Here is a 13,552-nt window from a genome sequence, read left to right on the forward strand (position 1 = left end):
TAGAAAACAAAATTCTTAATCAAGTATTACTCAATGCAAAAACATGTCTGCTGTCAAACAATAGCTCACAGAAGACCTCACAACCAGCTATTCAAACTCAGGATTTTAACAAAGAATTCAAAAGCCAGTGGGGACTTAAGGAATAATCACTAAGGTGAAAATTCAAGTGACACTGGGACAAAATGTCAAAAAAGGAGTGCCTAATGCTGATATTTTCATCGCTTTCCTGTCCTGCATGGACATCCATATATACTACACCATACTAAGCTGGCTCCTAATTCCAACCAGCATGTGGATCCTTTCCTGCAGATCGGGAGACCTCTCTAGGGCTTATTGGCCAAGAACAGAAGAGAAGAGGGAAAGCTACATTAGTTTAGAAATTTTAAAAAGGCAGCTACCTGTTAATGAGTTGTACTAGAAAAAGGAGAATAGACTCAAAAGTTGAGAGATACTCATGGAGACCTAAAAATACATGCATGTCTCCAGTCACAGCTACAAACTGGAAGGGACAGAAAGCCCTTGATGGGACCCAATTACCTGTGGAGTCCAGGTGAGGGAATAAGCAAAGGTCATGAGGTATTTTCTCAACAGGCACTGTGGATGGCGATCTGTGGATAAAAAGAGCAAACGACCATGGGTCACAGGCTTTTGAAGAAACAAGTACATTCTGAAGTTTTCTCAGAATATAAAATGAATATTTCAGAAATCAAAGACAAGAGCATTATAAGATAGGATGTGTACGTAAGAATGTTCCAGCAAGACCAGATAAAAAGACCCTTTCAGAAAAGTTACTCTCAAATCCTTCTAATGACCAGAAAAAGCAGGAGGCACATCTGCCTCTGAGTAGCCATCACTGACCACGAGTTTCTTCTGGGTTGCTGCTGGGCATGTCTCTTGTCATAGAACTGTCATAACAGCTTCAATTTTATATTAGACAAGAGGAAAAACACACTTACATTTAATTAAAGTCAGACTTTTCCTCTGTGGTAACTAATTGAAAACCACTTTCTACTAACCCCCGAGTTTCTGACTTCTGTGAATTACAGCCACACTAAAAAGGAGAACTTAGAAAAATCCTATAAACTGATGATTCCTAAAATGTGAAACAGGCTTACTCTAACAGAGCTCTGTTATAGTTCAGTTTGTTTGTTTGTTTATGGACTCATTTTGCAATCCTGAAGATTGAACCCAGGGCCCCTGTACCCCTGAGCCACATCCCCAGCCCTTTTTACTTTGTGTTTTGAGATAGGTTCTTGATAAAAGTTGTCCAGACTGGCCTTGAACTTGAAATTCTGCTGCCTCAGCTTCCTGAGTTGCTGGGATTACAGGCATGGGCCAACATGCTGGGCTGACAGCTCAGTTTAAAAGATAGCAAATAAATATATTTTCTGAAACATAGAACTGAGACAGGTTTCACAGGGACGCTCAGGCTGGCCCGCATGGAAACCACACAGCTGAAAAGCTTCATATAATCACAGCAGACATCACAATCCATCGTAGAGGAGTCATCTACAGCAATGGTTCTCAAAGTGTGGTGCCCGAGCTCACAGTGTTGGCGTCACCCTGGAACTTGTTAGAAATGCAGAACCTCAGGCCTGGACATCCTGAATCAGAAATACTGGGACTGGGACCTAGCAACCTTTGTTTTTCCCAAGCTCTCCACATGACTGACATATGTAAAGAGTGAGAACCATTCATCCATAGACTACAAATTTGGATTCGATTTTGGGTCTATTATTAATCCCTTTACTTCATGTTAGGTGGATAAAATGAAGTTGGGTTATGAGTCTGTCACACTATGTTTTAGAAATAAATGCATTAAAAAAATCCACAAAACTGTTATTCAAATAACAATGCTGCTCTTGCTCAGTTTCACTGCATTTAAATTTAAACCTAGGTTTGTGATAAACGCTGGTTGCAGTTAACTTTCTATGCATGTATTTTTATTGATCTAAGAAAACACAATTACTTGCAATGGAATGTACATTTTGGTGTATTGTAAATATTTCACAACATATATAAGGGTCAGCAGCCAGTTATAACTTTTCAGAGACATACTGCTGCACGTCCACTCTCGCCCAAACCCTCTTTCCTCCTAACAGTACAAGTGAAATGGGTCGAGGAGGGGTAATCTACCTTTGTTCAATAATTCAAATTCCATAATCTTTTTTTCACATGGGAATCTAATTTAATCTTCACAAAACCCTAAAAAATAGGTATTTACCAGGGTGGCTACTGAGATATGGAGAACTAAAGCAGCTGGCTCATGTGCACCCAGTGGGGAAGCAGCAGAGTTGGGGTGACACTGAGTCCGTTCTTTGTCTCCATTCCTGGTCATGGCTGAAGAGGTGGGGAGGAATCTCCAGCTCAGGGAGAGGAGCTGTGCTTCCAAACCACACTGTCACACAGGTCCCTGAGGGTACCCAGAGTCAGTGAGTGGGTTTGGGATAATTTTCGGGGGTGAAACAGAAAGTGAGCAATGACAATCAGGACTACAAGTTCTCTGGGAGCTGACACTGCATTTTGCACATCGTAGGTGCACAATAAGTAATAGCAGCTACACTTGACTGTCACTTTTACTCCATACCACTAGTAGCTACTCTCTAAGAACAAGTCAAACTTCCTATCCTCTACAAAGAAACTTTACAATTTATCATACGGTTTTGGAGAAAAATGAAAAAAAAAATAATCAACGTACTGTTTTTCTGGCTGCACAACTGCAATCTTTCTCTTCTTTTGGGCTATAGACAGACAAAATATAGGAAGAAAAAAAGAAAATCACATTGTTAGTTAGTGGGACAGATGTATTTTTAAAAAATGACTTAGTGTAAGGATATGTCAATTTTAAAGCAGGACTTTAAATACTGAGGAGTTATTGTAGTCAAGCCACAATTTTATATTAATTTCTTCTAGCATAAAACAGGAAGTCATCAGACAAGAGATCTTAATAGAACCTGGTGCATTTAATCTTATCACTACGCTGGCTACTTTATTTTGAAAGGTGCTTTTAATGAGAAAGAAAAAAAGAGTACATCAGTGAACATGTGAAGATAAACTGTTGCAAGCATGAGGATCCAGAATGATTTTTCCCCTCAGAAGCTGTGATAAGGCAAATAATGCTGCATTGACAGTGTCCCCTAGATGAGCCCCAGAGGCCTGCATTTAAACTAGAATATTGAATTACTGGAAGAAGTAGTAGTGGTTAACAAATACATCTAGTCAAATATTGACATAAATCAGCAAATAATGATATTTTTGGATAAAAACACAGTTTATATCTCTATCCAATTATATTTCTATATTACTATCACCTTAACGAAAATAGACCAGAGCTTTTGGCACCTATTAATCTTGGCTCAGATAATCCTGTGTCTTCTGATGTAAGCATAAATTAATTCCACCAGTACTTCAAAAGCTGTGAGAGTCTGGCAAGACAGAGTCAGAGTTTGCCTGCTCACAGCAAAAATGTATGGTTAATAAATGAATGCAAGAATTAATTAAATACTTGACAAAATCTTTACCTATTCTTGACTTTATTTGGCATTTGATTCTAGCTGTTACTTTAAAAAGTATAAACTTTTATGATCTCCAAGGTAAAAAAAAAAAAAAAAAAGGAGTATAGAACGACTTGCCTAACTCAGTCTGGGGCTGGAGGTGGGAAGCCTGATTATATGGTAGCCTGGTAAGGAGCCAAGCACAGCAGAAAAATAAAGCAGAAACACTACAATGTTTCATCCAACATGTGATTTTGCTCCAGAAAAACTAAAAGCACTTGCAGCCCCCCACATCCATGTGCAAGAGGGAGGAAAAAGATACAGGATGCTATTAAGTCTTATCTAAGGGAAAACAAGGACAAAAAGGACTGAATCCAACCCCCTGGCAGACCTCGGGGAAGATATTACTTGATAAGTTTAAGCCAGTTAGAGTATTATCTTCCCCTCACTTTAAAACATTTTTAATCAATGAATGTTCTTTGGGTCTTAGGGACACACTCTCACCACTTTTGATGCAGATTCTTAACCAGCTTGGTAGTGAGTAAAGCACAGCATTCTAAACTGCTCTTGGTGAATATGGGGGGAAGGAAATCCTTCAAAATCTGTGGACATCAGGGATGCGAAGCCCATTATGTGATAGAACTTTGTTCATAGCTATGTCTGGAGAAGAAATGGAAGTTACCATGGAACAGGGTGCCGAGAAGAAGTAGAGATGGCATGCAAATTCTATAAAGAAAATATCGGAAATTGCAATCTTTTTAATGGAAAGGTGAAGCCCACAATCTTTGAGAACTCATAGCCTTTGATGTGCTTTAGGGTGGGATAACAAATGCAAAGATTTATTAGGATTTTGAAGCAGTACCATCCTCACCTATAATAACATGTTAAAACCACCACTGTTGTATGTATTAAAATGTACATGAGTGTTTGTGTTTGTGTGTTTGTGTGTCTGTGTGTGCATACTGATGTAACAAATATGGACACTGGTTTTATTGGGTATTTCTGTGATCACAAGGATGTGAGTAACACACTTTTTAATATACAGTTGAAATCTCACCAACTAATTAGTGCTATGAGTAGGTTCAATATTTCTAAGTATTTCCGTAAATTATTGGACTATGTATGATTCCTTTACAGGACATTGCAAGAGAAAAATTAGATCTTTCTAAGAAATGATAATACAAAAACATGGTATCTAATTTAATTTTTATCCCATCAACATTATAGATTGCACATGAAACTGAGAGTGAAGATTTAAGATATATCTATTTTTTTCTATTTATCTCTCTGGGACTCTCAATGGCCTCCTTACTTGGATCGTCAACCTATGAAATGCATCTGAATGTTACTCTCATGCACATAATTGAAGGATAACAGAGAAAAAATTGGTGTTATTTGGGCCATCTAAAATCTTTCTCTACTTTTTATGACTTTCCATACAAAATTACCTAGCTATTCACCAGATCACACATTATCCACCATCTATTTAACTGGGCAACACTCACAGACTGTTTTGTGTGGTGTCGTCAAAGGGTAAGAATTAGCTTCACACCAGCCCACTGGGAAGATATCCATGGATTCCACATCCACAATGACCTCTGGCACCGGAGTCTGCAGACCTACAGGGCAAGAAACAGAGACAATAGGTACCAAAAGCAGAGCATCTCTAGGACTGAGAAACATGGTCCTTCAAATGTTAAAAAAAAAAAAAATCAATAGTATTTCAGATATGACTTTAAGGAGTCTATAGTCTTGTGATAGATATAAATGTTAGAATTATACAACAGAGAACAGATAAAGGGGTTCCAAAAAAGTGGGAGTTTGGAAAAGAGAGACACTTCCTCCTGAAGATGGGGAGGGAGAAGGACTTGGGAGACAATGGATCAGAGCCAAGTTCTCTGGAAGGAATAGTGCCTCCTTCTCTAAGGGCAGCTATGAAATTGAGAAAATGGGGGAGCTTGGGGTGGAGGCCGCAGGGCACACACGTAAGCCACCATGCCATGTTTCCCCCAAGTCCAAGCAAAGATCACCTCAATAGTCCAACATGACAGCTCAAAACGGCTGCTGATGGATTCCAGTGATTAGGAGCCCAGCCAGGTGAGGAGGCAGTGCTTCCAAGGAACTTGTTAACTTCCCAGCTTGACCCGAGATGCTGATTTTGAACTTGGTTGTGGTCTGCAGAGTCTGGCCAAGTCACACCAAAGTTGTTTATGCAGGAATGTCTTTTTCGGGGGAATCTGTCCAACCACCACGTCCTGTCTCATAAACCCAATCATGCCTTGTGATAAACTGGCATCACAACCAGGAAAATAAAAAGACCAGAAATCTGTATACAACAGCAGTGTATGTTTCAAGGAGGGCTGGCCACACAACAAATTTGGAACCCAGCCCACTTGTTATAAGAAGAAAATTCTACCCTGGATCAATAGTTCTTAAGGAAAAACACGGCTAGGGAGAAACTCCTGAACCAAGAATCAAAAGATAAGAGCTGTTTATAGAGCGCGATTCCCGGGCTCTGACCTCTTAATCTAGTATGCTTTGGTTTCCTGAGAACCAAGGTGAAAACACCACAGTAAACCCTGTTAGACTCTGTGTCACCACATGTCACCTGATAAATGTGGAATCAACCACCCCTCCCCCCATGAAATTATCATTTCAGGAAACTAACTATACAAGATGGTCCTAACAGCACCGTTAGCACCACGACTCCTCCTAACTCCTCACCCTAACGCAGATACCGTGAAAACCAAGCATGTTATTTGGTAAGGACAAGCTGCTAATTCAGTGTGAAATCAATGTACTGTTGAATATCTAGAACCCCAATACATACATGTTATCATTCGTTATTCTGATTTTGACTGGTTCTCCAAGAAACCAACCAACTTTCTATATGCTTAATTTTATAATTTCAAGGATATATAAGTTAAAGGAATGGAAAAAGTTTTATAGGGCTTATTTCTCAATGAAGTGAACAGAAATCATTTCTGTCTAATATCATAAGATTTGGTCAGTATTGAATCTAATTGCTAAAGGAATCATCAAGTCAACATCAAACAGTAGGTTCAAATAGACCAAAGATGAAGACGCTCCCCGCAGCTTCCAACGAGGCTGTGACTGCCCTGTCCTGCAGGGCTCCCGAGTCTCCAGAGGACCAGGGCAAGGGCCCGGCAACACTTCCCAGTACCAGGTTGCTTGTTTCTTAGCTATGTGATCATTTTGCTAACAGGTTAAATTCATTCACCAAAAGTGTTCGTATTTCCAGATTTGTGTTTAGTTACAAATAAGATTTTCAATGTCATTCGAAGCAGCACTTCAAAAGGAAGCATATAGTGAACTTCAGCTTTAAGTTCTTCCTAAACTGTCTTTCATCTCTAATGTTCTGTTGGTGCAAACATCACATCATATTAATGCTTTAGTATATACTTACATATGACGAATGCATTAACAAGGCCACATATTACAGCTGTTTTACCATCTTTACAATTGTCTGATCATGCTTCCCATTCAATTGAGCTTAGAGAGGCCAGCCCCCCTTTTCTCAAGAGACTTAATAGCCCTACCTTCCTTCCATCCCAATCTAGACTATGAAGGCATCTATTAAGTGAGAGTGGATAGAAACATGGGTGATTTAACAACCAGCAAAGTTTTCCCAACCCCCCAAAACTTTTCAAGTCCTATTCTTATTTCCTTGAATCAACCTTATAAACCTAGATAACTCTGACCAGACTCAGAATATATCTTTAAAAAAAAATCATTATTTTCCAAGTTGGCGACCCAATAGCTTACAAAATCATCCACTGAAATGAGCACAAAGCTCCTCCTTGCTCATTCCAGGATACATGCAAAGCACCTAGGCAAAACTGGATGTGTCACTAAAGATCAATTCATTTTTATCATTTTATAGAAAAAATCCCTTATGAATAACTCAAAATCATACTCAATTGTCTAAACTGCAACTATCAGTACAGATTCCACATGTCCAATCTTAACCAGAACATTCATCTCAAAATTCATTAGAAAACTGAAATTTCCTTCTATGGTAAAATGTATAAAAAAAAGCTAGGGTCTGTCCAAATGATGGAATGTTCCCCAGATATAAAAAAGAATGAGAAACCTGTGTATAAACTTACATGTAAACATCTTCAAGATGTATTGTGAAGTAAGAAAAAGTATGCAAGCAGAGTGTGCACTTACCTATTTGGTAAGGGGGAAATAACATATATTCATATGTGCATGAAACAAATCTGGAGGAAAATGCAAAATACTAACACTGGGAAAGGAACCATGCTGCCAGGGAACAGCGAATCACAGAGCAGGACGGAGAATATGACCAAAGATACTTTTACTGTTTATGTGCCTTTGCCAGTTATCTATTTCACAGACACAACTTCATAACCTCCAAAATGACAATACCACAACAAAAGACATCCCGAGAAGAAAGGAAGAACCCTGCACATAAATGTGGTATTTCCACTGAGATCAGACTAATAAGATAAAGTTACCATTAAAGAAAATAAAACTAAGCAATAACGAATCATTTCACTGCTACAAGATACTCCACACTCACAAAATAAACTGATAAGAACATGACTTTTGTGAGAATCACAGTGGAACCTTTAAAGTAATTCTGTTTTTTCCCATTTTCAGAGGATTTTGTTCTCAATTCAGCAAATGACTAAGTTCTCCTTGTCCTTGCTGTTGGAGAGGCTTTGTAGGACAGCTCAACCCAACCAAAGAACAGTGCTTTCAGGTCAATGACCTATTCTAGCCAGAAGGTTAGGATAAAAAAAATGGAGATGACCTGGAAGGACACTTCGGTGTGTTCCCAGGAACACAATCCTAGCTGACTCCATGCAGTTATATAAATTACCTCACTTTCAGCAAATCACAGAGGAGAGGGAAAGTGGGGGTGGACTCGAGAGTGGACATGCTACCAGGTGCCATGGTCAAGAGAAATCGGAGGGTAGAGTGGCCCAGAGTCAACCTCGAGGAAGGAAAATTATTTTCATTCACTTTGGTAATGGAATTGGAACAACCTCTTCATCTTGTTTAAAAGCCCGGATGGAAAGGAAGGTGAGAGTATTTAAGGGAAAGAGCCAACTTGCTAAACTTCCCACTGCAACTCACAGGGTTCGCCAAATGCCCGCAGGCTCGGGAGTGAAAGGGAAAAACCTGAGAAGAATGAAAAGTGGGTCTGACTGTCCCAGAGCAAGCAAGGACTGGGTGCTGGACACCCTGCATGCCGCTGCCAGGCTTGTCCCCTGCACAGATGCCAAGCTACCAGTCACTTTCAGAGCACCCCCTTGTCAACCTTGGAGCCCAACTCCTAAGGAAGAAGACATGGGCAAAACTGGCTGGCAAGATCAAGGTATCAAAGGAAAGATGGTCTGAGAGTAAACAAGAAAAGGGAATAAAAGGTGTCTATGTGGGGTGTGTGCATGTGTGTGCATGTGGGTGGAGAGAGCCAGAGACACTCCCACAACAGCAAACACTTACAGCAGTTACTGCAGGCCAGACACTCACTTCTCCATAGGTTTGAGGCTCACAACAATGCTTTTAATTTTTTTTTAAATTTTCATCTCCATTTTATATATGAGCAAACTTGAACTACAGGAAAAGATGATCCAGTGGTCAGTGGAAGATGCAGGATTTGAACCTGGACAATCTACCTGAGAGCCTTAGAAGGCATGAGGTGAGTAGTTCTAGTTTCTTACCCCTGGGTGGGGCTTTCTAGCATCTGTTTTCTTCCTAGGAGATCCCCATGTCTCATGTGCAGAATTCCCATATTAAGCAGATGATCGAGCCAGATAACCTGTCTCTGCAGGAAGGTACACAGGTTCAGGTTCTCTCTCCAGGGCTCTGGCGTCTTGAGAACCTGGTCACCTAAAAGTCACATTTATCACAATGGCAGCTAGGAACCCCAAACTTTTGTTTTAGTTCCTCTGTCAAACCTCTGGAGAGGTGTGCGTCCCAAACTGTCATCCACAGCCTCACAAATTACTCATGTCCTGCTGAAGACAGCCAGAGTCGGCTCTGGTCCTGGCCACAACAAAACAAGTTTGGTCCTATTAACCATGTCTTCCCACAGGCAGCTCCTGCTCTGGGGTCACACTTTCCATGTGTCCACGTAATACTGCGCCCACAGCCTAATCTGAGGAAGCAGTTTCTCCCACAAATGTTTCCCGGAGGCCATACCTCTTTTGAAAGATGTTAAAACCACCCACGCTGGCTTGAAATATAATTATTTTCCCTTGTCTCATTTTTGCAAATGTATGCAAAATGCTTATTAACTACTTGTCTTCTTCACAAATTATGGAAAGGCTTAATAACAGGCAGTTGATTGTCCCTAGTCTCCTAAACACAAAAGGTTGGGTCAAACAGATATCTCTCAGCTGAAACACCTTGCCTGTTAGACCTATTAGAGTTGTTTAGAAACTCTAGTGTGTGCAAAAGTCATGGGGGAGGGTGGCTTGGAGGCGCTGATTCCTAGCCCTTGCTCCCAGGGACTTGGAAGCCCTTTCAGGAATGTGCATTTTGTAGGACCCAAGTGGATTCTGATGTGGAGGGTCTTTCACTGAAACCAAGCCAAACATAGGGAAAAACTCATCAAGGGGTTTTTGAATTTCAGCCTCAAAGTGTAAAATATCTCACCCTCTCAAAATTCAACTGGAAAAGCAGCAGTTCTTCGGAGACTGCTATATCTTAAAACAGCATTTTGTTCAGAAACACACATTTACTTACTCCTCATGTCTATTCAGTGAGCATTTAGTAATCAAAGCGCACACGATGTCTTGTAGCGGTACTGCTGTGTGAGATGCTAAGACAGGAAGAGTCCTGTGTAATGGCTCAGAGCACCACACCAACCTCATGGTGCTTAAAAGCCCAATGAGAGGTCCTTCCTGATGGAGCACAGATTCCTTCAGGGCAGCAGATTAAAAATGAGTTGAGCTCACTCCACTTCCACTGATGACTGAGGACTTACTATGACATGCCAACGATGACTTTCAACACACCCAGCCAATCTCACGACTGTCCTGGAAGGTAGTCCTCATCATTATACACATTTTACAGAGGTGTACAAATAAGAAGAGAGACTATAAACTCAGAAAAAAACTCAAGACCCTCCCTGAATCCAGGACGCATGGCAGTTAAATGCCACACCATGGAATTTAGACTTGAATTTGTAAGAAATGTTCTCACTGAATATTACAAGGAAGGCATGAGTGTATTTCATAAAGATGACTCTCAGAGCCCCAGGAAGATGGCAGAGGAAGCAGTTAGGAGACCAAGGGAATTGTGAGGGCAAGGGAACAGAGACCTGAGTTGCAGAGTGGTAGTGAAAAGACAACAAACACGAGATCAGGACCAAGTAACAAATGTGTTATTAAAGGGTCCTGGAAGAGCAACAGTCAAAAATTACTTTAGAGCTTCTAACTCGGAAGATTTCGTGGTCTAACTCTGGTAGAAAAATGGTCCCACTGAGCCAGGCAGGACGGTCAGGAGGAGCAGAGGCAGGGTTGTATTTAAATCGATGCCCACATGGAGGCATCTGCAGGGGATACGATGGGGTGATGAACATGCTCACTGTCAGTGAGGGGTACTCGGATTCATTGACAGAGTGGCCATCTGAAGTCATGGGGAAAGTGGGGCTGTGCAGAGGGGTGAGAAGGAGGACTTTGATGAGTCCCAAACTCAAAACGAAAGTGAAGCCAAGAAAACTTATCTAAGAAGGGGAAGACTGAGGGAAGACAAAACTGCCTGCCCCAGAATTCTTGAAAAACAGGAGGAGAGACTTGGAAAGAGGGCCAATGAAGATCAAATGTTGATGAGAGGACAGGAAACATTCCAGAGATGATGACAAATGACAATAGAGAGATTTAAAGAGAAAAAAGAGAGAAAAAGAAAGTATCACAGGTTTAAAAAAAAAAAAAAGAGAGAGAGAGGGAGAACTAACCAACCAGAGCAAGAGATGGAGAACACACTAACCCTCTTACCTAGAGGTAAGGAGGAAGTCCCAGCAGCCTCCCACCATCCCTGCCAGGAACACAGGTGCAGAAACCCAGGCAGTGCAGGCATGTTCTCCTGCCTGGGGTCTTGCTGCATTCCAATCTTTAAGGGTGGAGAAAAGGAATGCAGCACCATCCCCAATACCCTATAGACTTAGAGAACTCCGACATGCTCCTGAAGAAATCGGGACCACACAGGCACTGGGCCATACATGTACTTTGCTCGCCCATGTGGAATATGAAGTTCATGGTACACCTATGCAATTCCTGGACTCTAAAAACATACCGCCTAAAGCTATATGTAAGCATGAATTCACAGACTGAACTTTCTAGAATTGCTTTGCCATCATTGATCATGAATTTTTTTTTTTACTTTCTCTAGATTTCATTTCATTTCACTGTCAACAAATTCTTTAACCCTGACTAAGCCATGAGCCTCCTACATGCTGATGAGGTAGCCAGGTTTTGAAGATTAAGAAGACCATATGATAGGTTACTATATAAACCATCAGTATGTAAACATAAAAGCATCATTACTAGTAGCAAATCCTGCAAAGAGCTGTCCTCACACAAATGCTGTATGATTCCATCCACACAAGGTCCCTAGAGTAGTAACTTCAGAGAGACAAGAAGCAGAACAAAAGTTGCCAGGAATTGGGGTGAAGGAAGTAGAGTTTTGTTTCATGGGTGCAGCTTCAATTCTGTAAGAGGGAACCTCCGGAGGTGGACGGTGGTGATGGTGGCCCAACAGCATGGACATACTTGATGCCACTGAATACACACTTGAAAAAGGTTAGTTAACATGGAGAAGTTTTACATCATGTATACTTTACTACAATTATTTAAAATTAAAATAATGGTGTTTTTTTTTTTTCAATAAAATCTCTCTGTTGTGGAACTATGGATAAAAAGCTGACCTGGTCAAAGGTCTTGTTGATCTACTGCATTAATCCCTGGAAATGCAGGCTGCAATTCCACTGGGTCTGTTTGAGGTGTAAAATGAAGTTGTGCTTGTGTACACACAGGCAGAGCATCCCTAATCTGAAACCCTGAGATCAGAAACTGTGTGAGCATGGTCATGACACCGTAAGTAGAAAATTCCACATCAGGAATCTCTATTTTTTGCACAAAATTATTTAAAAGAACATATAAAATTACCTTCAGGCTATGTGTACAAGAAAGATAAATGAATTTCATGTTTAGATTTGAGTCCTATCCCTAAGATATCTCATAATGTACATGCAAATATTTTAAAAAAATTTAAAAACCCTAAGTCTGAAACACCTCTGGTCCCAGGCATAAGTGTTACATTCTATCTGTGTTTAGTTACCTGTCTGGGAAAGTGCAGCTCATGAGAGAAGCTAAAGAAGGCAACACCATGATGGGAACCCTCCTAATGGAAGAGCCAGAGCCTGTAGCATGAGGGAAACATTCGTGTCATGTCTGAGACATTCGTCCCATGAGAGAACAACCTGGAACAAATCCGAAGTTACTTGGTTGAGAGAAGACAGAGGCTCAGGTGTGGGAGCCAGCATGCACCCCTGCAATATCCCTGACCCACGTTACACAATCACGTCCTGACTGTAGACATGAGTATCTGACTGTAGACATGAGTATCTGACTGTAGACATGAGTATCTACAGCGGAAGGCAAAAATAAGAGAACCTCCACCTCGTCCCCAAACACTAACCCCCAGCATCACACACTGCCCTTCCTATGCGTGCTTTGTCAGAGCTTAGAGTTCCTCCATGTGGACCTAAATAATACGACTTTAATCTCAGATCCTTTATTCATTGCTTCCTTTACAACAACAGACCCTTTATAGATACCTATGAATGAATGAACTTCCAGAATAGTCAAATATGAATGAGAAATGATCATTTTAATTACCTAAAGTGTTAAGCCATGTGTTGAAAAGATTTCAGTTTAATGCATAAAAATAATGAATAAAATTGTTAAAAGTACATTTTAAGTTTCAAGTGTCAAATAAATGGTCAATTATCAGAAAAATAATCATTGTATAAAATAATTTAATAGCAACAAAATGACCAT

At 40.5% G+C, this 13,552-nt stretch overlaps 1 protein-coding gene across 5 annotated transcripts in view; it reads right to left on the bottom strand.

Annotated features, from left to right (window-relative positions):
- The window catches only part of Sfmbt2 (Scm like with four mbt domains 2), a 212,487-nt gene that overhangs the window by 39,618 nt on the left and 159,317 nt on the right, over positions 1 to 13,552 (bottom strand). For all 5 annotated transcript variants that reach the window (XM_021723043.3, XM_005320295.5, XM_040276603.2 and 2 more), the window contains 3 exons: positions 5,000 to 5,113; positions 2,699 to 2,741; positions 538 to 608 (listed from right to left, as the gene is read on the bottom strand). In XM_021723043.3, the coding sequence (XP_021578718.2) occupies positions 538 to 608; positions 2,699 to 2,741; positions 5,000 to 5,113 (228 nt within the window). The remainder of the gene's footprint in view (positions 1 to 537; positions 609 to 2,698; positions 2,742 to 4,999; positions 5,114 to 13,552) is intronic.

The sequence above is a fragment of the Ictidomys tridecemlineatus genome, chromosome 10, assembly GCF_052094955.1.
Source record: "Ictidomys tridecemlineatus isolate mIctTri1 chromosome 10, mIctTri1.hap1, whole genome shotgun sequence".
Taxonomy (NCBI): Eukaryota; Metazoa; Chordata; class Mammalia; order Rodentia; family Sciuridae; genus Ictidomys; species Ictidomys tridecemlineatus.